Raw genomic sequence first — 24,432 nt, forward strand, 5'->3', positions numbered from 1 at the left:
CCCAGCGACCCATGCATGCCAATGTTGGTACCCATGGACCAACATTGGCCAACATGGGTGCCCAGGGACCAATGTTGGCCAATATGGGTACCCAAGGACCAATATTGGCCAATATTGTTGCATGGACACCCATGTTGGCCAATATTGGTCCATGGGTACCCATGTTGGCCAATATTGGTGCCTGGGTACCCATATTGGACAATATTGGTCCATAGGTACCTATATTGGCCAATATAGGTCCCTGGGTACTCATATTGGCCAATATTGGTCTTTAATTACCTATATTGGGCAATATTGGTATATGGCTAACCATATTGGCCAATATTGCTTCCTGGGTACTAATATTGACCAGTATTGGTTTATGGCTACCCATATTGGCCAATACTTTTCCATGGGTGCCTATATTGACCAATAGTAGTTCATGGGTACCTATATTGGTCCATGCGTACCCTTATATGCCAATATTGGTCCATGGGTACCCATATTGTAGGGTTGACAATTGCGAGTATTGGTCACCATGGAGTAATGTTGGCTGCTCTTGACTGGGTACTCGGGTATATTAGTGACGGGTGGCTCGTTGCAAACGTACTAAAAGTGAATCCCCAAAACGTGCAACTTCGCAGTACTTAACGGAAAATGGTTCATAATTTTCTGCATAAAGCCCTAGATACAGGTCCCTACCAAATTTTTTTTGTCCACAAAATAGTTTGCCAGAAAATTCTAACACCAAAATAGTTCTCTATCGCCAATTTCAAACTCCTATGAAGATCTCCGCGGCTCCCCGTCACTAATATCTCCGAGCACTCTTTCTTCCCAATCTTTTATTGTTATTAAAGCGCTGATTTTTCATTGTACTAGAGTACTTTCCATTTGCCAGAACGTACCAGCTTGGCCAATCAGTTTGAAATAGAACGAGAAAGTTTGAAGAGTTAGCTCTAAAGATTCTTCATAATGCAGAATTTGGAAATGGTTTGCCCCAATTTGAAGGAGCTTGAAGGTGTAGCACAGGAGCCATTTCTTGAAAATCGTGCTTTTATTCAGCGGAATAACCAGCCAGTTCGGACAAATGGAAAGCGCCTCTAGTTTGCCATTTTTTCCTGTACCTACTCCATAGTATATTCCGTCTTTTCAACGTGATGCACAACAGCATGTTTTAGCTCTGTTTTGTTGTCGTTTTTGTATGCCACAAGGAAATTTTTTAGTCACTTTTCTCACGAGCAAAGAACATCCAATTAAAACTATGAACAAGAATTTGGCCATGCACTTGAATCAGCATAAGATCGAACAAACGCACACTTTTTCATTGAAACTGTTCAGTAAAGGAAAAGCTGCCGTTGTGCATCACGCTCGAGGCTTTCACATGAGATGTGCTGGCGATTCCTGTAGACAAACGAAAAGACCTGAGGCAGCCCACGGGCTGCACGTTTCCAGTATGTTTTATTATTTAAAGAACTGTCCTTCTGTTCTCTTTGCAACTGAGGATTCAACCGGGAACCACGTCATGTGCCGCGTTAATCGAGCCCGCAGCAAGCATCATAACTGCTCCCGCAGAGTTGGCCGTTAACGTAGGACGCGAATCATGTAATTCCACCACAGATTCCGTGGATTAAATCTTTTGATGCAGAGTGTCATTTACGTCTACCGGTGTGCCTGCCTGATCAAGAATAAGGACGGCTTGCAAGTGACGCCAAGCGAAATCGACGAGAGCCAAGAAAACCAAGACCGTTAGCCTGCAATGTACATTGTAACATACTCAAGATTAAGCTATAAAACTGGATAACAACAACAGCAACAACAACAAAAAAATACTTATCTTTCTTTGATATATTGAATCACGGAAGGTGAACGCGATGGATTCACTGGTGCCTTTCAACTTTGCGAATTGAACAGCACTCATTTTCGTTCATAAACCAAGATCTGAGTTAACCGTCAATCTGAATGAATAACTTTTCAAACTCGAATACTGGTAAATGTGAATATATTATGTGCTACAAACTTCATGGTTCGTGCATTCCGACACGCCATGCAGGCTAATTTGCCTTTTTATTGATACTGCTACGTCGAACAATTAGTGTGAACAAAGTTTGTCAAATGATTAGTAATAATTTGGTAACCTTTACAAAGGAAACTTATGGAATGACAGGTATGATTAGGGTTGATTGAAAGAAACGAAAAAACAAAAGGCGACAAGTGAACACAAAAGAAACGACCCCATTGATAACGAAAAGCATGGTGTATACGAATGTGCTTTTATACGGGCTTTTTTCCCGCTACCCTGTTTTAATTCAGTAAAGTGGCGCTCAATGTATACTCTTCCCCAAAGCTCTTTCATGGCATGAGTCTGTGTTGGGGCGATTTTGTGTGATGAGATTCCATGATACCAGATTTTTCACTGGCACTGTAAGTTGCGATTTGTACAGCATTCACTTTCGTTCAAATCAACACTTAAAGCAAATCCCGGCGACTGGAAAGAACGAATTGCTTGTCAAGGTACGAGTACTTTCGCCGAATGCCCTGGGTCCGGTTGTTCGAAAGCCGATAAACGTTAATCCGCGATTAAAAATTAACGGAAGTTTTTCTGCTCGCTCGTTAAAATTGTTTTTTAACTCTAATTTTAAAGAAAAGTCAACGTCAAAACTGAGGGACAAAAATCTTTTTGAAAAATCTTTATTGTTATGTAATTAAACTCTAACCAAAGTTGTTGTTAATCCAGAATTAGCGGGCTTTGAACAACTGGGCCCAGCCCCAGTTTCTTACGGGATTTAAAAATTACACTCGCGTTTTCTGAATAAATTTGCGATAATTTCTGGTCATTTAGTTTGTGTAATGTGGTCGAACTATCCAGGAGTTAACGTCATAGGATCGGCTTTAAGAGAAAGGAAACTAAATCATCACGTGTTCAAGTTTTCATAAAACCTTGAATGGTGATTACACGTCGTTGTTTTGTAGATGACGACAAAGAAAGGTATCAAAGTTTATAACGCACGTGCAGAGCCAGTGTTTTGCTAATTAAAACTATTGTTTTCTGACGTTCTTGTTGTGGTCGTCGTCGTCGTCGTCTCTGCACGTCCCAACGATAACGAAAAACTCACCTGAAAATATATCTTTATTTCATTTATGCTGCCTTACGATTATTTCAACTCTTTCAACTTCTACAGAAACGGCGGACTACCCAGAAATAAAAATGCCGCTCCTACGACGTAAGCTCCTGGATATTTCGACCACATTACACAAACTAAATGAGTAGAATTGTAAATTTATTCAGAAAACGTGAGGGTAACTTTTAAATCACGTAAGAAACTGGGACTGAGCATCTGGTGAAATGGAATGACCAATGGAAAGGAAAATTCGAGGAATTTCCAAATTTCCGGGAAAAAGGACAACAGGTTGTCCATCATATTTGATTCTGTGTCGGAAATTTAGGTTGAATAGTCCGGTAGTAACACACGAGGAGGCCCCGGGAACAAATCTGTTTGCCTGTGTGCTGTATGCTGGCCGCTGTTGCCCCCGTGCCAGGGAACTTTTGTTACCCAGCGTGCTGTTCGAACGTTCAATATGTCCATGGCGTTCTGGCCGCGCATCTTTCCAAATCTCAGAAGCGAGCTGACTTGAAAGAAAATCTTTCCAGCAAACGTGATACGGCTTCAATTGAGTCGGAGGTGCACTGGCAGGATAGGTATGCATCTCTACTTTGATTGTATGAAGGAATTGGGACACTAGGGATGATTTCAACGGATTTATTCTGTTTCGTGCTTCGGGCATGGCTGAAATACTGTTCGGCCTTCCGTTACACTTTACAACGTCTGCAAAGGAGGCTAGTGGAAACCCAAAAGATGCTAACTCGCCGAAATCGCTTCGAATCGGCTTGCAAAGCTGGTAAATGACATAGAATACAAGTAGAAACAGAGTAAGTTGATCTTAAAGACAAACCCGTTGTATTCCCATACAAATCCTTATGATTTAACATTTCTCTGATATTGAGCTTGGGCTGCCTGTGGACCATCAAGCGTGTATAGTACACCAAGCAAGCACTGGGTACCAAGCAAGAGAAAGTACACCAAGCCGATAAAGTACACCAGGCAAGTAATTCACGTGTACCAAACAAGTGAAGTATACCAAGCAAGTAAAAGCACGCCAAGCAAGTAAAGTACACTAAGTAAGTAAAGTAGACAATATAAAGTAAAAACAATAAAAGTGGTTTTACATAAGGTACTCCCTCTGTGGAGAATTTATGAGCCGTCATGTTCTGTGGCCAGCAACAGAAACAAAAATATATATGCGTGCGCAGACACCGGATCCATGGCAACAAATCCCGCCCAAACTTCGGAAAATGGCGGTGTAATGTTTTTGTACGAAATGACTGTGTAGAAACTGCACATATTATGGGAAGTGAAGGAGTTTTACTTTGGTAATTATCAGATAAAGAACACCGAGCCATTCATTGAACAGAAAATTTATGGCAATGCCTCAAGGAAAGCTTCGTGGGGGAGGACTTCGCGGTGAAGTTCAGTCTACTGTGCGGGAGAGTTATGGAGGGAAAGCGGTGTCTTCTAAATTCAAAAGCAGGGTTGTTCATCCAAGAAATCCTAAACTTGTTAAAGGAAGTCCTGAGGATGATAAGGTAAGGGCTTAACTTAACTGTGTCGTGAGCTCTGTCTTGAAGACCGTCTTGAAGTCTATAGTAAATCAGTTTAATAATCGTATATGTTGATCGGTCGATCTACAGTGCAAGTAAATTTGAGCTTATGTACGTTATAAGCCTTCAAGTTAAACTTGCTAAGGAAGTATACTTATTGAGCTTATTGCTTAGATTGAAACATTTAATAAGGTAGACACTGTGATATTGTGAATCTGCAGTGGTGTTTAACGGTTTTCAGCTGATACAATCAGCTGACATTTTGCAGCGTGCAACATCATGATCAACTAGTACGAGTTCATAAACAGACCTGATCGACCATACAAACGTGTACTTGTGGAAAATGCAGACGCCAGTTTCTGCACGCAAGCTGTTGTAATATTTTAGTTACAATCAGTGAACTGAATGTCAATAGTTACTTTATATGTTGCCAGTAAACAGGGGGGTTAATCCTTGTAATAACTATAATAACTGGGATTGCGTTACTTTTAAGGGACTCTCAAGCTACATAGAGAAAACACTATCTATGCATGCATTTAGACAGTGTTTTCTCTATATAGCGGGAGTCCCTTAATAGTAACGAAAGGCAATAACAGCACTATCTACAGTCTTCTTTTTTGTAGCTCCATGTGCCTAATATGAAATCTTCATGATCAGCAAGAGCAATTTTGGTACTAATTAAATATTTTGGACTTCTTTATTACTTATAGCAAGCGCCATCTGCTTATATGGCGGAAATGCAACTCACCACAGATGAAAGATTGAAACTGACTTACGAGATGAGAGTGCCGCAAATCATTGAGTTACTTGACATGTCAGAGCAAACACTTCAGAAGGTACTGCTGAAACTATAAGTTACTTGATTGCTTAAATTTTTATGCAGGCACGACTCTTGGGATATGTGGGTGTAGCTATTTTGTTTCCTCAGTAACTTTACTTAATTGACAGAGGCAGAGAATTAAGAGGCTGAGGCAGTTTGAGATTGTTTGACATTACAGCTGTGTATAAAATTTTGTACTCTTTATAAAACAATACTGAACTAAGGTGCAAATTACTGACATTTTACAATGTTTAGTCATCAAGGAAATAAGAAGAAAATCCATTGTTTTGGAGCTATCATGACTTCATTTTCAAAGTTGTAAAAAGTGACAGTTGGTGAAGTAAGAAAAGTATGTGTCAGAATGCGTTCAAGGCATCAAGACTGCGCAGAACGATTACCTCACCAACTGTTATTTCTTTGTAACCTTAATTGAAAATGAAGTCATGATGGCTCCGAAACATCAGATTTTCTCTCATTCTCATTCTACAATTAACACAATTTTCTAGACTTAGAGTAGATCAAGATTTCAATGAAACATTGTTGTACTGGTGTTTTTGTTTTAGTACACCACCATGGATATAGAGGAGCCTTTGTTTCAACCATTTCCGTCAGATATTGTGTACCAAAATTTTGAACCATTTCAGACGTATGAGGTTCCCTTACAACTGAGGAATAATGACAAGGTAGGGAGTGCTGTCAGTGTTGTTACTGCTTTCAAAACTTTGAAGAAATGAAGGTGTCTTTCCTTGGTTATTGATCAGTGATTTATGTTTCTGCCATTTGTGCTGCTGGGCTTGAATGTACAATTTGCAGCAGGGGACAACGTCAACTTTGGCCCATTCTACCTCATATTGGGCCATTTGAGATCAGGGTATTAAGGACATACAAGGATCAAGTAGGAGTATGTCTTTAGGGAATGAGTTTAAACCCATTTAATCCCCGCGGCTGTCAGAAATACCATGTGACAAGTCTGAATTTGCTAGGGGATTTTTGAGCGGCAACACAAGAGCACAAGCACACAAATAAACACAGTAAACCTGGTTTCCAAACAAAGTTTATTTGAAATTACTATACTGTAGCTTTTGACCAAAATATTTGAAAAGTAACCGAACTGATTGTCAAGCAGTTTAGAAGGAATAAGAAAAATACAACCAAGTCTGAAATTATCATACTAAGAACATGATAATATTATGTTTAGGTTTAGTTAATATTCAAGTTGTATAATTATATTGAATTACATTGTAAATTCTTTATTACCTCTATGTTGCCTGTGTTAGGTTGCCCGTCTGGTTAAGGTGACTCAGACTGACTCTCCATACTTCAAGATCATTAGTCCACATGATGTGGGACATAAAGTGGCTCCTGGAATGGACACAACCTTCATTATTCAATTTACTCCTGATGAGAAAAAGGTAAGAAAGAAACCAGTGATCACAAACTAATGCCAATATCAGGAGAATTCTATATTTAAGATGAAGTAGAATATTTGTTTATAGTGTAAAACTTGAAGAACAAAATGTAAATCACAAAAAGAGAGAAACAACATACAACAACTACAAACATAAAGTGTGAAGCTCAAATAACATTATTTTAAAAGAGTGTGTCAAAATTGATCAGAATCAAACATTCACAACCTGAGAAGTGATCTGAATCTCTATTGAAACTATTGAGCAAATCTTTGTTTCCTGCTGCACTGAAGGTGTTCACTGACTGAAGTGATCGCCATGACACCATTCAGGGATTTCATTGCATTTATAGTGATAATCTCAGGGCAGGTTTTGATAAGAATTTACTTAAAGTTAAAAGGAATGTATAGCAATAATAAATTATTATGTACATTAAAGGTTGCTACTTTCATCTTTGACTCAAATTATGTTTACTTAAATAAAAAATAATGCAAAATGTCATGATTTTTTTATGCAATTGCTGTACAGACAATCATAGTACACGCAGTGTATTTACAACACAACTGTTGACTGCATGAGTTTTGAACATCGCAATTGTGTCATTAATTTTTTGAAGTATACTAAATGCTAACTTTTTCAAACATTTCTTTCCACAGGACTATACCCATGAGCTTATCTGCATCACTGAAAGGGAAAAGTTCCTTGTACCAGTAAAAGCTGTTGGAGCCAGAGCTATCTTGGATTTTCCTGATGAGATCACCTTTGGAACATGCCCAGTCAAGGTATTAAGCTGGACTTCTAAGAAACCAAAATGATAGAGAGTAGTCAGTTAGGCTTGCAAGTGAAGCAACAAGAAACAAATCTAATCAGGGTCTTGAAAAAGAGCCACAGTGCATTATGAAATCATTTCATTTTTTCAAGTTATCTCACCTGTGTTCGCTGCCTGTATACAGAGCCCTCATAGGATTGAACTGACAATAACTTAGTTGAAGAATATTTTGGGGTCATATCTAGCCAGGGTCTCCAGTTTAAAAGTTTCAAATCTGATTGTCATATCATTTTGATTTCTCTTAATGAGTAAAAAATGAATGTGGTAGGAAAATTGTATATATTTACTATTATAATAAACCCTTGAATCCTCATAGCCACTTCTAACTTCTATTATAGACCATTCACCAGGGTCTAATTATCAAGATATTTTAATTGTTAGAGCAGTTTTCAATAGTGACTGTTGAAAGTAATTTATGTTTGCTTTGGTTTTGCATTACTACGCTTTGTGATTGGTTAACGAAACTCATACCACTTTCTCAACCCATCAGAAGCAAATCAAACCCAATTGTGTTTTGGCCATACATGTTTTCCTGCATTTAGCTCCAGTTACGTGTATTTTCTTCGATTTCTGATTGGCTCATTGTGTTGCTTACATCTGTTGCAATTGGCCAGAGTAATAATTTTTTGGGTTTGGTTTTACGACACTCAATTGGAAACTGCTTTAAAGAAATGAATAATGTGTGTATCTTAATTACTTCTAGTATACTACTACAAGGACTCTTCTTGTGCGAAACATTGGTTACAGCGAAGCAAAGTTCCAGCTAGTCGTCCATGAGCCATTCTTTGTGACGCCAGATAGTGGACGCCTTGCTGTGGGGGAGAGCATGCAGATTCATGTTGACTTTAAAGCTCTTCAGACTGGCGACCATGCTAGTCACATGATACTTCATTATGACACAGGTATGAACTAGAATAAATGTGAAATTTGGTTAAATTAGAATTCTGAAATATTGGGTTTGCCAAAAACAGGGGAAACAATTTTTTTAAAGATCAGGGGAATTAGATTGTGGAATTTTGTAAAGTCAGAGGAAATTTTAATTTCTTCAATAAGTGAGGGTTGTCCAATACTGTCAACCTGATGCAACCTGAAAAACACTGTCTTTCAACGCATTCAATAAAAAGAGAGGGAGTTTTATTTTTAGCAGAATTTGATAAATTCTTTTGTTGGAAAGGTAAAATTAATGTCCTTCTTTTAAAAACAATGAAGTCAAATTTTTTTCAGCTGTTTATAGATTTGGAATTTCGAGACCTGATTCGGCCGTCATGATTTGTTTGTGATCCATTTAGATTTCATTGTACTGCAGATTGAAATTTTTTGTTAATGCCTTTAGAAGAGTTACTGAGAGTTTGATCTGTGATTTTCAGGCCAAAATGTTAACTTGCAAGAGCCTGTTAAATTAGGAAGGCTCCTTCGATTATGGTTTATTACTTGTAATTTGTCTGTTTGTTGTGGTGTAGACTTATGATTTTATTGTTTTATCAGAGGTGTGCTGTCTCTAGTCTGTTGGCTAACATAGTGCATGACTGCCATGTTTTAAAGGCTTCTTCAAAACTTATTTCAGGAGAAGACATCTTTATAAGTCTATATGGAGCTGCTGTTGATTATAATGTCAGGCTGGATAAAAACACAGTCAAAATGGAAAACACTTTCATATCCTGTGCATCTCAAAGGTATGTTTCCTTTTTGGCATTTTAAATTCATGCGATCAGTGTGTTCTTTCTGGGAAACTACCCACCTAACCTGTTCTGTGTAGTTAATGTTGTTTACTTAGACAAGAAACTTTGCTCCACATCTATAGTCTTTAAGTCTTTATCCAGGTGTATAAATGACTGCGACTCCTATGGGTAATCCTACTTGTGTACTATCTACTAACCAGTAATCATAACAATTAGTGAGTCATCAGATGGAGGGCTGTCCACTTGGTTTCTTTTTAGAACATTCTGGCAGCTAGGTCTGGATAGGAAAGCAGCTGTGTTCCATACCTGTCAATGTTAGAAACGCAATCCGTTTGCTAAATATCTTAGAATTTTCAATACATAAATGTAGGTTTAGTATCTTAATACAATGTATACAGTGTATATTAATGTCAAGTTTTCTAATGTAACCTGCAGGACAGTGTCTATTTCCAACAGAAGTGACATAATTGTTCAGTTCAAGTGGAGTAACTTTGCAACACTGAGGGAAGAACTTCAGCAGAAAGACAGGTATTTAACTTGTTACTCAGGTCGCAATGCCCATATTAAGGGTTAATGTGATCAAGAGAATTTTCAGGGTGGGGTGATGACCCCAACACTCAAAAGTCAGCACTTTGTCAGTCCTCACCCCTTCAAACAGTCCAGAAGTTTGATCCCATCAGAGTCAGTTGTCCCAGTTGGCATGGTGCTTTGGGATAATCAACACACCCTGTATGTGTAATCGTACATGCATATGTGCCATAAATATGACAAGGTGACATGACAACCTCAGGCTGAAGAATTGCCAATAGAGAGTTTTAGATCCGAGTTTACTGCGAACCTCTAAGCGTAGTTTATGGGTACATATTTGCTGTTCGATGTTCAAATGTAATTCAATTTAGTTCTTCTTGCAAATTTACAAATTTGCTAATCTCAGCCTGAAATATGAATGGTAACCCCTAATTTTCTTTTTGGATTTCAATAGTCCTTGCTAGGATCTGCTTTTCTCAAGGGTAATAAAGTAAACAAAAACATGAACTGTCCTTAAGGCCGCTTCTGCAATAATTTGCTCATGAAAAGTGTTGAATTTTGTTTAAAGGTTTTACATGGACCTGGAAAGTGAGGAAAATGTTGAAAAAGATGAGTTTTTTGAAGAATGTCTCAATGACCCAACACTCAGAGATCAGATGTCAATTCTGACAAGAAAATACAGGAACAAATCCCAGGTACAGTATATACATCGTATCTTGTCTCTCGAGATGAGACTCTCTTGTCTCGCGAGACGAGAATCGCGTCTCGTGAGAGGGTGGTAACTTACTTTTGAGCGGTACTGTATGACACTGCAAGTTAAAGAGCAAACCAAGCATGGAATTCATGTTCCGTTTCCTTTGCAATTTCTCTGTTGTCAGTGGAACCTCAATTTAACAAACCTCTATATATAACGAACTCCTCGGTATAATGAACAATATTCTCCAGCCCAGCCTTTTAAATGTATGGAACAGAACCTTGAGATAATGATCCCTTGATATAAAGAACCAATTTCCCTAGTCACTTGGCACTTTGTTCAATCGAGGTTCCACTGTATGATTATACTACTTTTGTCAATTTTGTTTGGGCAACAGAATTGACAGAGGTATTAAAATGATCAGAAAGGTAGCAATGAAGTTGTAGTTCTCTGAATCGGTCAGTATAAAATGCAGACTGCAGACTGTAGATTGCAGACTGGGTATAAAATGCAGGCTAGGTATAAAATGCAGACTGATATCAAAACCGTCTCTTCCTCAAATACAGGATACATTTTCAATTTTCAACTTACCCTAGTGTCACGCAATCACATTTCCGAGATCATCTCCCACGAAATTGACCTTATTCTTGACCCATTTCTCAACAGTTTGTTTTCTTTATCTCGATTTGGTAGCTTTCATTTCCCGAGGCCCTTTCTTCACAAAGAAGACTTGAGCTTAATCGCTTTGCATTAGTTTGTAAACAGTTACACCCATGACGGTTTTCATAATTGACTTGATTTCCGAGGGGGCAAGCAATTTGACATCGCCAGATTTTAACTAGTTTCTTTGAATATTAACGAGGTTTGTCAAAGACAAATTGTATACACATGTACCTTCAGTATTCTAGCGATACATGAACACATATTTTATTCAAAAAGCATTATTTTACTGCCACCCTGACTGCCACTTACCGATGTCGCCAATGTCATGTTGACGAAAAGCGGTGAAAAGGTCAACCACGTGCGAAGTAAAGGTCATGTGTCCGCGTTATTGCTTACGTCATGCTTTGCGGTTGTTTATTTCAAGGTTGACGCTTTTCGAAAACAATGTAATAATGTCAATTTTATGGGAAATGATCTCGAAAGGCGATTGTATATGACACTAGCGTAAGTTAAGTTAAAAAATTCAAAATGTATCCTGTATTTGACGAAGAGACGGTTTTGATCTCAGTCTGCATTTTATACCCAGTCTGCAGTCTGCATTTTATACCTAGTCTGCATTTTATACCCAGTCTGCAGTCTGCAATCAGCAGTCTGCAGTCTGCATTTTATAATGACCGTTCTCTGAATACAGTTTGTCGGTGAAACCAGTATTAAAATCAAGTTCTCTTTATACAATGTTGTATATTCCTTAGAACTCATACTTGTAAAAAGAATTGTAACCTTAGAAGTTTGGTAATTGAATTTTCATGCAAATATAATGTGAATGTCGTTAACACTTTTTTTATTGCCTGGACCACATAAAGGTCGGTGTGCGACAAATGCAGACTGCAGACTCGCAGACCTGCAGACCTGCAGACTTGCAGACTTGCAGACTTGCAGACTTGCAGACCTGCAGACTCGCAGACTTGCAGACTTGCAGACTCAACATACTGGCCTTTCCCAATTCATTTTAAAAATAGAATTGTGTAACCTCCGATTCCATATCATGCGCTGTCAGCTTGGTACGCTTTGATACTTGGCTACTTTCTCAGTTGTCGTTCAGGAATTAAATTCGTACGTGTGCCAGTATTGAGAAAACGTTGTCAAACTATATAGCAAACAGCATAATAAGGACTAAGTTCTGGAAAAAATACAATTTTAGTGATTATTTTATATTCTAAAATATCAGGATCGGGTAAACGTTCCGACGAACGAGGCCTGTTGGACTGAATTTATGGGGTATCAAACGCCTGGCAAGAACGAATTAGCTACACAGCGTTATTCAAAAGACATTAATAAGGCTTTTCCGATATTTTGATTGGTTATCGAGATATCCGAGTTCAAAGTTAGAATAGCAAAAAAATATGTAGACGTGTTGCCCCGGAAAGTTGCGAAAATCCGGAAGTATGCAGGTCGCGCAAGTCTTCACGGTTGTCCTCTGAAAGTAGCCAAGTAGCCTTAAGAGCGTACTAAGCGGACAGCGCATGATGTGGAATGCCGGAGGTTACACAATATTATTTTTTAAATGAATTTGGAAAGGCCAGTATCAGTGAGTCTGCAAGTCTGCAAGTCTGCAGGTCTGCAAGTCTGCAGGTCTGCAAGTCTGCAAGTCTGCAAGTCTGCAGTCTGCATTTGTCGCACACCGCATAAAGGTGAGATGCAGTTTGTACTGCAATTATTGCTTTCTGCAAATTTCCATTTTGATTCTGTGAAACTAATTGCACAAGTTTGACATCTGATGGCATCCCCTTATTAGCCACTCATTATAACCTGACAGCAGATTAAGACACTATGTAACATTCCTATGTATGGTTGTTATGTACATATTAATATATCATGCAAGATATATAGTGTTGCACACTAAGTACTGGTTTACAACTGATCTTCATGTTTGACGCTGAATTAATTCTACAGGTTGTGGCTGATGACAAAATGCTCTACAATGACTCAATAATCACCATTGATCCAGTGGTAAGGTTCTCATGCACCCTACATGTTATTGTTTGATAGAAAATGCAAGAATTATGTTGGTATTTGATGGTGCCGTAATAGTTGTATTTTCAGATCAACCAGTTGTAATTAGAGTGTAGGCTTGATTTCCACCGCTCTCTCGGGTCCGGTTTTCCTCATAGAGAAGAGACGGCTGGATGTGTGAGCAGCTGACGATGTCTGTCAGTGTGACATAAAGCAAAATTTAATTTATATGGCTCTACTGGTCACTGGAAATGACATCCGATGCCATTCACATGCCAAACAAGATCAACAAACATAAGCCAGAGAGGTCCCAAAACTGTTAAGACTAAAAGTTAGTATAGTTTTGTGCGATGGCTGAAATAGTTCATCAAGCGTCTTGAAATATGTCAAGAGGAGGCGAGTGTATTCAAGCACAAATGAAATAAAGTTATATTTTTAAGTGACAGTTTTGTTGATGTCATAGCTGCTTAAGTCCTCATTGCCAATTTTGTGAAGACAGTTACAGTAATAATCATTGTTTCTTGTGTTTGTTCTTTTTAGGAAGGAGAGATCTGGCCGAATTCTCAAGCAGAAATCAATATCATCTTTAAACCTCAAGATGCCCAGAGGTATAAATTTAACCCTGCTTTCACTAACTGTAAAGTGACATTCATGACAAAAATCTGTCAGATCTGAAAAGCACCATAGGTCGGTAAATTTCCAATGCACTTCTTTTTTTTTGTTGGTGGGAGGGGGGGGGGGATCGCGGTTTCTGGTACTGCACATATACACTCAGCCTCAGAGCTTTTGAGGTTTAATTTTAATATTTACATCTTGTGGTGATTTGGGAAAATTAACTGCATGCACTTTTCTCTTTAGTTATGCCAGGACTGCATACTGCGACGTGACAGGCAGGGAATCAAGACTGCCTTTGAGAATAAGAGGGGATGGTGCAGGGCCCAAAATTCACTTCTCTTTGGACACATTGGATGTTGGAAATGTGTTCTTAAATTCACAGCATTCGTATGAGGTAACTATCAAAATCCTCTTCATTAATTGTTGGAGCATAGTATAATTATTATGGTTTGCCTAATCACGCAAAATGTGAATGGCCAGGTGAGGGCATCACGATCCACACAAATGTGGTTTTTAATTTATTAACTGGGTGGCTGGATGTAAAGGTCTTACAGTATATATGTACCTTCTTGCATGGAGAACATTAGGTTAGGCTGGTTGAAAGGGGCTTTTGCAATTAAAGTGCTTCAGTTTATATTTGTTGGGGCCAAAATAAAGTTGGAAGTTTTGAAAGTTGAAGAAAATGATCTGGTCAACTTTTTTTTTTCAACAGTATATATCTGTGATCAGTGAAAATGTTTTTAAGTCAAACACCCTACACAGCTAGTACATGTTGCCAATGCCTGAAGTAGGTATCTAGCTATCTGTCCAGAGCAAGCGACTTTTCATTTGGATTTGGCTGAAAGAAAGACAGTCAATGGCTGTTTAAGGTTGTAGAGGGTCTTTAAATTCATGGCTAAATATGATTTGGGTTTCTACTCTGTGCTTTGTGTGCACTCAAAGGAACATTTAGTAGTACACCATTAAATTGTCTGTAAGTTTCCAACCAGTTCACGGTGTTACACATTTCAATATCCAGTGCAACCAACAACAGATCTAAGTACTAGGTTTTCCACAAACTATTAATAAATGGGAAAATTGGTTAATATATAAATGAAGTTTGATGAATGTAGCAAATGTCTTTAAACAGTTGGTTGAACTTTTTCTCATCTAGAAATACTCTGATAGCACATTTTTGGAATTTCATGTTCATAATATCTGGTCATTTCTTTGATACTGCCATGTGGAGACCAAAGACAATAAATTATAAAATATTCTGTATGTAATGTCACGTCTCACTTTTGCAGGTTATTTTGTGCAACAAGGGGGATATAGATGCTGTGTTTAAACTTATTCCTCCCAACACCCAATTTGGACCACAGTTTTCCTTTACTCCTGCCCAAGGAATTGTTATTCCTGGTGGTTATCAGGCAATTCAGGTAATAAAAGTCTCTTCTGTTCCAAAGCATGGAGAAAGGCCTTGAAGCTTTATATTTCTCTAAAATATTTTGAACATTCAACAAAATGAAATCTGAAATTGTTTTCTTATGTCTTGTTTAGATTTGTTTTTGCTCACCTATACTCGGTGATTTCAATGAATTTTTCAACTTTGCTGTGGAAGGATCTCCAGATGAGCTCAAGTTAAAGATATTGTAAGTTTGATTGTGTAATCTTAACTCATTAATAATTCATAAGCCCATTGACCTATCAAATGGTCGATAATATGTCACGTGCAGTGACTTTATATCAATAAACGTCCTCCTAATTAGTGTGCCCGGGTGTTTAATGTTTTTCTCATATGCTAATTTCCAACGTTTACAAAAGCATCATTGTTATGAACTCTATTGACACACGCTTTTCCAGGAATGTTTTTGAAGCTGTTCAAAAAACTCGCAGCACGTGTTTCACCGGGTCTAAAACCACTCGGCTGGGCCTCATGGTTTTAAACTCGATGAAACACTTCTACTATTTTTTAAACATTCCATAATTATATGGTTTACATTAATCTGGCAATATAATGACCAGCATTTGCTAAGTGGTAACGGTATTGTCCATTAATAATCATATAAAAACAAATAAGATAACTGTAATGGTGGTCATTACTAGATCAATTTAAAAAAAGAAGCATTTAAATGCAATAATTTTCCCTTAGGGAATTGAAACAGTTACTGAATGATACAACTGTGTTGGATGCACCAAAGACCATGTTTACCACAATCTTGGAGTCTTTCTTGTCTATTTGAGGTTAGTTTAAGGTAGCTAATATTGACAGTAATGATGTTCCAACTTTTTTTTTCTCATCAGGGGATCTGTGATTGGCCCTACTTTTCATTTCAACATACCAAAGCTGAAATTTGGTGTAGTTTCGTATGGTAAGTCTCAATCCATTTCCTCCAATCGTTGACTATCACAGTTAAATAATTATGGTTAAATGCAGTTTAATGGAGTTAACAACAAAGAGTGTCAGTGTTGCCCTGTGGCCAGTGGCATTGTTGTGGGCACATGACTGCCTGCAGGACCTCACAATCGGTTGTTACATTCTTATTGGCTGAGACATAGTATATGGAGGTTTTGAGTGTCATAAACCTCAGTTCTCCCTCCCTCCCCTTTATTTTATTTTTACACTGCACTTCAATAGTATTCAGGCTAAAATTAGATTAGAAACATTCCATTTGGGATTTTTTCACTAATTCCCTGTGCCTCAATTCTTTATAAAATTGTGTAGTAACATCTTGTACAATATTTAGGAGAGCAGTACTTGATTAGGACAATTGGAGATATGAAATAGCTGAATTTTAGATGTGTACTGAGATTCTACTTTATATTACCTGCTTGGAAATTGTGCATTTCAAATGCACTTCCCAATGCTAAATTATGGATGATGTGCGCTTGCAGGTTTTGTGAACACTCGCTACTGCACTTTGGTGAATACATCTCTCATTCCCATGACATTCAACTTGCGTGTACCAGCGGATGGCTGGGCTAATGACGGAACACACAGCCGTGACAGCTTGATTGACAGCAATATCAGTGATGTTGGTAGCACTATCATACCCAGTCCAAAAGAGTTTGACATCACACCATCATCTGGAACTATTGTTCCTCAAGGAGAGCAGGACATCAAGGTACACTTAGTAACCACCTCAAATTTGACATCTTTGAAGCAGATCTTAGTGGGCTTGTAACAGTCTAGATTTTTGGCCTAGTTTTCAACGGATTGTAAGCCTTTTATTCAAGTTCAACTGGCTGGCTAGTGGAAACTTATTTACATGTAAAATATGTGGGGTCCTTCATGTTTTAATTTGACGACTTAACACAAGTAGAAACTTAATTAAGTAGTCACAAATGTATTCAAACAAGGGAACGAACAAAAACCTTCCTTCACTGGTAATCCTGGACTAAGCTTTAATTGCCATGGGCAACTGTGCATGTGGACCTTGCTGGTTAGAAATGCAATGACAAAACAACTGCAAATTGCAATAATTTTGGCCTGTATTTGTATCAAATTATTTCAAACCTGTTTAAATTTGATCACTTGTTACTGGCATTAACTTCTAGTGACAGAGGGAAACGTGGATGACCCCTAGGGCATGTATACTAATTAAATCATAAAATTTACAATTTAAATTATTGATTTTTCTAAGAATTACTTGATCCAAATGCAGAAGTCGCATATGGAGCATTCCGACGAAAATCTTTCTGAGTTGTAAAATTATTTTAAAAAATTTTCTCTTCCAGGTGGACTTTGTGTCAACTACAGTCAAGAAGTATGAAATTGCTTTAGTAGTTGATGTGGATGGAGTTGGTGAAGAGATCCTTTCTCTACCAATAATAGCCAAGTAAGTCGATATTCATTGGATTCTGATTTCTTTGTTTTTAGTTTAGGCCAGACATCCAAGAGGAACCACTGCTTTGAGGATGCTGTATAACACTGTTAAAACACTGGCCTTAACAATCATCCAGCAATTTTAAGCAGAAGCTCATCGTATACTATGATAATGAGACTGTGGCCTAAATTTCTTAAATTTGAGAACATTCCACAAGATTGAGGAGGAATGGATAATTATTTTATTGTTCAATATTACTTGTTTACTGAGAGCTGCTTTGCTGACGAGTTGGTCACTAATTCATGCTTCAATAACAGTTAGTCACCAGTTTCTGCTTTGATAACACACCTTATCATTTTTCTTGATTCCTACTTTTACAATTCACAAACAGCTTCGGAATCTCCTAGTTAGCTCAAGGAAATATATTTTGAGCTTTTGAAAGAATTGAACTGTAGAAAATGTCTTCAATGGATTCAAGTTTTTTGGGAAATGCTGCTCCCTTGCCTTTCAAACTGTCACCTGAAGAAGATCTGGCATGCATTCCCAAATATGGCAAACTAATTGAATACCACTGAATATTTTCCCTGTACAAATGAAAGATACAATGTATTGAGACATGGAATTGCACAACAGTTGAGTTGTAACAATAATGAATGTATGTATTTTTCATGGCAGATGTGTTGTTCCACCGATTACCATCTCTACACCCATTCTGGATTATGGTCGCTGTTTTCTCCATCACCCGTATGAGTTACCTGTTCATCTTGTCAATGAGTCAGATCTGCCTGCGAAGTATGAGTTGCTGTCACAGGTATTTAGTTGTTAAATCATCTGCACTTACTGTCATTTGTGTTGGCTGATGTTTTCCAGTCAGTTATGTACCTATCTCCTCTGTGCCTGCAGCTCGCTTATTGAAAATTCTAAATATAAGCTCCCTCCAAATTGATATAACCTTCCTTCAAATAGAAGTTGATCCTTTCAAATGTGAGGCAACGGACTATTTGGGTTAGCTGTGTTACTGCGCCTTTCAATAACATACGGACTCTGAACTTCAACCCCAACTAATGATTTGTGTATTTTACTGCCGTCAATCATAATTACAGTGACAAGCAACTGACCAGAAAAATACAGAAACCGACAAAGTGGATCAAAATCTGCCAATCACAGCGCACGAACATGACCTTTTGACCCTGTTGAGCCAAAGGTTTTGTTGTCTATGCGGTCCGCTGTAGTGATTGACGGCAGTGAAAAGCGTAACGGTTGATTGAATTTTGAACTTCAGAGTCCGCGTGTTATTGAAAGGCGCAGTAAGCTTTTATTAAACATAATGTCTCAAGTTGTTTTTATTTAATATTTAACACCTTTATTGGGGAAAGTATACAAAGAGCCCAAGAAATTTTGAAACACAACATTCTGTGCAATAATACACCTTCCCCAAGAATAAGCCTCTAGAGAAGTTCATTTGAACCATTAAATAGCTAAGACCAATTAAACATGCTAATTCAAATCGCTTTGTTTGGTACTGGTATGTACCATAGCACTGCATGCTTAAATTTTATTTCACACCTTTAAAACTTTGATCTTGGTCTTTTTTTTTAAGTTCATTATGATATTAATCTGTGTCGTCTGACGACTCACGTACGTGTGTCTTTACTGGTTATTGGTTGTTTGTTCAAGTGCTGTCAGTTTAGAAGTTAGCCTAATCAGTTTTTAAACCTCTTTCTTGGTCAATCAGTGGCCCTAAACTTAATTTCATATATTTTTTTCTTAGGTGTAGCTAAATTGTAGTAATAATATTTTTCAGGTTGTTGAAGATGTAACGCCAATCTTGTATTCAAGTCCCGAACCAAAGGTGAGAATGAAAAGAGTGCTCGTGCTCAGTAGCTTTTACTTACTTTAAAAATAATTAGTGGGCAAAATAACTCTGTTAGAAGCTTCTTAAGTGATCGTTTGCAGTAAATGTTCTGGATTGGACTGACAGAGTGTACAATGTATAAAGATTGTGATGATGATGACTTCATAGCAGTGTGTCATTTATCCTAAATTGACAATCTGACAGAGACTGACCAGATTGTCCCCACATCGGTTTGGTAGTAGCACTGGAATTTGTGAATAGTATGTATTTAACAAATTTTCCCTTCACAAACACTCAGGAACCTATGGCTGTTGTTGTAAATCAGCTGTCCTTCATTATTTTAAATTCCTAATCGCTAGACTGACAACATACCACTGTAAAAGTTCTGGTAATTTTCCCCTCTTTCTCATGTTAGAAAACACAAAAAGTTGAAAGTCAGGGACATCAGTGCTCAAGACACCAGTCACTTTATCTATTAAAAACCATTGTCTTCAATCTTCATTATTGTGGTATGGTAAAAATAACATTGCATTGTGGTTGGGTGCTAGTTCCTTGAAGAAGAGCAATCAATTTGGTTTATCAGTGAGTTGCTGAATGTCCAAATTTGCCCCACATTTAGTTTGAAGTGTAGTAGATATTACTTACTTGGGGAGGTTGCATGTTTGCTTGACCTAAGAATGAAGAATTCTAATTTTTTCCTCTGTAATGGTTTCAAGGGAATTATCCAGCCTCATTCAGTCAAGGAAGTTCCTCTTCATATAACAGCAGAGTGTCTGGAGGAAGTCACCACAATGGCCTACTTTATGATATTTGGCAGCAGTGATGCTCCTTTGGTAAGTTTAATGACTATGAAATTCGAATCAAAGTTAGTTGATTTAAACCAGAATGGTCAAACTCATTGTTACTGATCATGTCAAATGGAAAATTTTGGAAAAATTACCCTCACTGACAGTTTTTCACTTTCTACATGTAAGTCACGAAGGCCTGAGTTTTGAAGTACATTCAGTGTGTCCTGATCATTATGAAGTCAAGAACAAATTCTGAATCCATGAAGCAGGCTGAAGTCATAACCCTCCATATTGGTTGAAGATTCTATATAGTCTAATGAATTAGCTCCAGGGATGCTTATTGTGTTCAAACTATGACACAAATTATGAACTGAACTCAGATGTGGCATACATGTATGTCTCTTGCAATAAGATAAAATGTTTCTAAAGTGATGATGAAGATGTTTCCTTCATACATCTAAATTATAAGTCATGACTTTCCTTCTTCTATCTTTGCAAATAGGGAGTTCAGATCCAGTGTGTTGGTGAAGGACCAGTGATTCATGTCACACCAAGTCTTGTTGATTATGGCACTGTCCCAGTCCTAACAGATGTCTCTAAGATTGTGAAGCTTTCTAACGAGTCTTTGATACCAGCTCAGTTTTCTTGTACTATGGTAAGCTAGTGGGTAAACATTAAGAAATACTTACAGCTGTGCACTTAAACATAGGTAAGAAGTATTACTAAGGTTGCTGGATTTCCATTAACAAGATTGACTTGGTCCTTCCGGTTTGATTATAGGTCAGCTAGTCAGGCGTGCTATGTTACATGGCATTTCTTTATGGTGATAATCTGATGTGAAACTTTTAGTTACTTGTACAATGTCAGTGTTGTAAAATTGCCTAGAGCTTAATATAACAAAAATCTGGCAATGTTAAATATTAGAATTGTTTGACTTTTGGGTTAACACAGACAGAGATGGCAGAAGTGGAATTAATTATTTTATTTGGTTGTCTGTGGTTCCTTGTCTCCAATGACGTTTTGCTGCTCTCTTGATTTGCAGGTTCGTCCAAATTCTCTGTTTTCTGTTGAGCCTGAACAGGGTGTCATTCCACCTGAAGATGCCTTGCAACTAAAGGTTATTGCAAATGTGGATGACACAGTCAAGTAAGTAGAGGGAACGTATGAAGAACTTGTGAATCAAATGATATCTCTCCAGCGGTGATATCACCATTGCTAGATAAGAACCTATACTAAAGGCTGAAGTCCTCTTCACACAACCACCAGTAATCCTATCCTGACGAAAATACTCCCTGGATTGTAAAGATGACATCTCCCACTTCATGAGGCTCTGACCCCTTGTTTTTTTCTCATTGTGGGCTGCCAACCGGTTACTTTCTTTATCTATTGATTTGCCTAATCATGGAATGCTATAGCATATTACCCATTTTTTTTTGGGGGGGGGGGGGGGAGGGGCGACTACATGTGGAAACCTTGAGAATGATCTATTATTCAGTGAGTGACACAGGCTTACTCAGAAAAAGAAAATCAGAGTGCTCCTATCAGGAGTCAATCCTAGGACATTCCGATTACTAGTTTGGATGCTCTGCCACTGAGCTACGGGAGACTCGTGGGAGCTAAGGCCATGTGGAAACCTCGTCACACAATTTTCAGAATTATGTGGCCCAGGTTATTCAATGCAATATAGGCGAATCTTTGCTGCTGTCATTGTTTACATTTTTCCTCATTAGCATACGAAGCCGTGGCCGTATGTATGAACTAAATGCACTGTTGAAAGAGCTGATTAATTTGAGCAATTTGTGCAAATTTCAGCTCTTTGCAAGTAATATTGAAGGAAATATTAGCCATCAAAAACTGCGAAATTGCTGGGTGGCAAAAAAGTTAATGAGCCATACATTCTCGGTAAAATTTCAAGTTTTTAGAAGAGAATTTCTTTCAAACCATTCGATGTATTGGGCTCAAATTTTCAGAGAAAACTGAAACTGTTATGCCCTTTCAATATTCAGAGTTTTTATTTTATTAGCATCATCAGATAGTGATAAGCATATGGCCAAAAATGTAAACAAAGATTCGCCTATAAAATCATCAGAGTGTTGTTTATTATTTTGTTAGGTTTCAGGATAAATTGTCAATCAATATCACAGACAGTCAGATCCAAACAGTCAGCCTGATGGCATATGGCTCTGGTACCACCATTGTCAGTGAGCCACCCTTAGCTCCAGCTGTCAAACTTGGCCCCCAGTTCAGCTGCCAGCCAGTCAAGAGGTGGTTCTATCTTACCAACAGTGGACGGAGACCTCAGCAGATCTACTGGACCACTGAAGGTTTCCTTCCATATAGGACAAAGAAGAAACCCGAGTATAATCCCGATGATATGAGATTTCAGGTAATGAGCATGGATTACAGACCGCCTTCTATTCTGGATCTAAAAGAGTCATACTAAACACTTACATCCCAGATGCTGCTCTAGATAAAAACAGGGATGTGTGTAACCATCCTTTTTTTGGCTGGTGTAGAGTTCTTTCCCTTTGACTAACTGATGCAAAGGAGGAGCTTGTATATTTTATACCCTGGGTTTACTAGGCGTGATGTTAAAAACAGGAATTGTGCATGCATGAGTATGACTTTCAAATTTGAAATCAGTCACATGCCCAGAACGTTCGCTCCTTCACGTTGTTTACCAGCAGATAAGGAGATCCAAGAAACAAGATTAGTGTGACAAGCAGTTATCTAAACCAGGAAAACTACCTTTGAAAAATCGTACTCGTACTCCTTGTCTAACTCGTAGACTAGTCAAATCTTAAGTTCCCTAAGAATGGCCTTCCCAACAGCCGGCAACTCCATGATATAAGGCAATCCTTTTCTCTGCCAAATTTGAGAACAGAACAATACAAAAAATAGCCTCATATGAGCCATATACTTTGTTAGGTGATATAAAGCTTGTTCTCATTGATTTACAGTGTTAATAGCTCCCTCTCTCCTTTGTAAACCCACAATCTGCTCCTTGACATTGGCACATTGTATGAAAACTGTAAGATATTAATGTTGCTCTGTGTTGGAATAGGGACTGCCGCCACCTTCTGATCCTCCCAAGCCAGTCTTTCAGTTGACACCTGACAGAATGGTGCTTCACCCTGGAGAGAGCCAGAAAGTACAGTTAGAGGGCTACTGTGAAACGTAAGCAAAATTTCACCCTTAATCTCAAGTTAATTGCCATGTACTCCACCCATGCCAACTTATCTACGTGGAGCCTTTACAAGGCTGTTGCTAAAAAAATTTCATGAAACCCACAAGGCCAAAAGCCGAGAAGTTAGGAGCCCAACACGTGAAAGTTTTAAAAGCTGCTGAAAACATTTAGGCACCGGGACTTCTTGTTAGGCAGCAGTCTTGCAGTTTACTCGCATCTTCACGACCAAGAGGGCACAGGATTTTTTTGCACCATGTAAATCTCCTTCAAGCCTCAGTTATGTGAGGGACAAGTTAAAAAATCATCAACATGCAAGAGTTCGTGGACAATTTCCAGTATGTTCTTGTTTGGTGATATGTTGCAAGTCGATGAAGAAAGTGTATTTCTACAATAAAATATTTCAAAATTATCTGTGTATTGTTGTGTTGGTGCTGCATCTACAAATACTCTTATGTAGCCTTGGTGATAATGAACGGTTAATATTCCTTCTTGAAGTGATCATTCAAGAATACAATTTAGCATTTTGATTTACCTTTCTTTTTTCTTCAGACCACAACAGGTGAAAGAGCGTATGTTCTGCCATGCTATCATTGGCACTAGTACGGGCAAGGAGCGCATTATGAAGGTGGATGTCAGTGCAGAGTTTATCAGTCCACTTCTGTCATTTTCACAAAGAGATGTCAACTTCTGTGTCATGAAGGTGAGAAAGTTTTGATATCTTCCCTTGTGAATTCCACCGCCAGTGGTACGTCACAATACAAGACAAAGAAAAACCCATCTTATTTGATATTTCTGGGAAAAGCATTAAAATTTACTATCAAAAGTACCAGAGGGGTTTAAACAGCCACACGTGATACTCGTTTTTTGACCATGGAATCTGCAAATTTTTATTTCGAAATGTTTGAATTTCAAG

At 38.1% G+C, this 24,432-nt stretch overlaps 1 protein-coding gene across 1 annotated transcript in view; it reads left to right on the forward strand.

The window, feature by feature from the left end:
* The first annotated feature begins 4,307 nt into the window (after positions 1 to 4,307).
* LOC146473539 (hydrocephalus-inducing protein homolog) overlaps positions 4,308 to 24,432 on the forward strand; it is a 70,715-nt gene continuing 50,590 nt past the window's right edge. Inside the window, exons 1-25 of the mRNA XM_085118207.1 lie at positions 4,308 to 4,621; positions 5,347 to 5,472; positions 6,020 to 6,139; positions 6,734 to 6,868; positions 7,519 to 7,644; positions 8,395 to 8,593; positions 9,256 to 9,364; positions 9,806 to 9,898; positions 10,467 to 10,593; positions 13,209 to 13,265; positions 13,809 to 13,876; positions 14,127 to 14,277; positions 15,170 to 15,301; positions 15,423 to 15,514; positions 16,167 to 16,234; positions 16,758 to 16,987; positions 17,601 to 17,701; positions 18,365 to 18,500; positions 19,494 to 19,541; positions 20,261 to 20,377; positions 20,835 to 20,987; positions 21,375 to 21,478; positions 22,445 to 22,718; positions 23,397 to 23,509; positions 24,069 to 24,219. Coding sequence (XP_084974333.1) covers positions 4,457 to 4,621; positions 5,347 to 5,472; positions 6,020 to 6,139; positions 6,734 to 6,868; positions 7,519 to 7,644; positions 8,395 to 8,593; positions 9,256 to 9,364; positions 9,806 to 9,898; positions 10,467 to 10,593; positions 13,209 to 13,265; positions 13,809 to 13,876; positions 14,127 to 14,277; positions 15,170 to 15,301; positions 15,423 to 15,514; positions 16,167 to 16,234; positions 16,758 to 16,987; positions 17,601 to 17,701; positions 18,365 to 18,500; positions 19,494 to 19,541; positions 20,261 to 20,377; positions 20,835 to 20,987; positions 21,375 to 21,478; positions 22,445 to 22,718; positions 23,397 to 23,509; positions 24,069 to 24,219 — 3,195 coding nt within the window. The 5' untranslated portion in view covers positions 4,308 to 4,456. The remainder of the gene's footprint in view (positions 4,622 to 5,346; positions 5,473 to 6,019; positions 6,140 to 6,733; positions 6,869 to 7,518; positions 7,645 to 8,394; positions 8,594 to 9,255; positions 9,365 to 9,805; positions 9,899 to 10,466; positions 10,594 to 13,208; positions 13,266 to 13,808; positions 13,877 to 14,126; positions 14,278 to 15,169; positions 15,302 to 15,422; positions 15,515 to 16,166; positions 16,235 to 16,757; positions 16,988 to 17,600; positions 17,702 to 18,364; positions 18,501 to 19,493; positions 19,542 to 20,260; positions 20,378 to 20,834; positions 20,988 to 21,374; positions 21,479 to 22,444; positions 22,719 to 23,396; positions 23,510 to 24,068; positions 24,220 to 24,432) is intronic.

The sequence above is a fragment of the Pavona decussata genome, unplaced genomic scaffold (assembly GCF_977016875.1).
Source record: "Pavona decussata unplaced genomic scaffold, jaPavDecu1.1 SCAFFOLD_93, whole genome shotgun sequence".
In the NCBI taxonomy this organism is placed as follows: domain Eukaryota; kingdom Metazoa; phylum Cnidaria; class Anthozoa; order Scleractinia; family Agariciidae; genus Pavona; species Pavona decussata.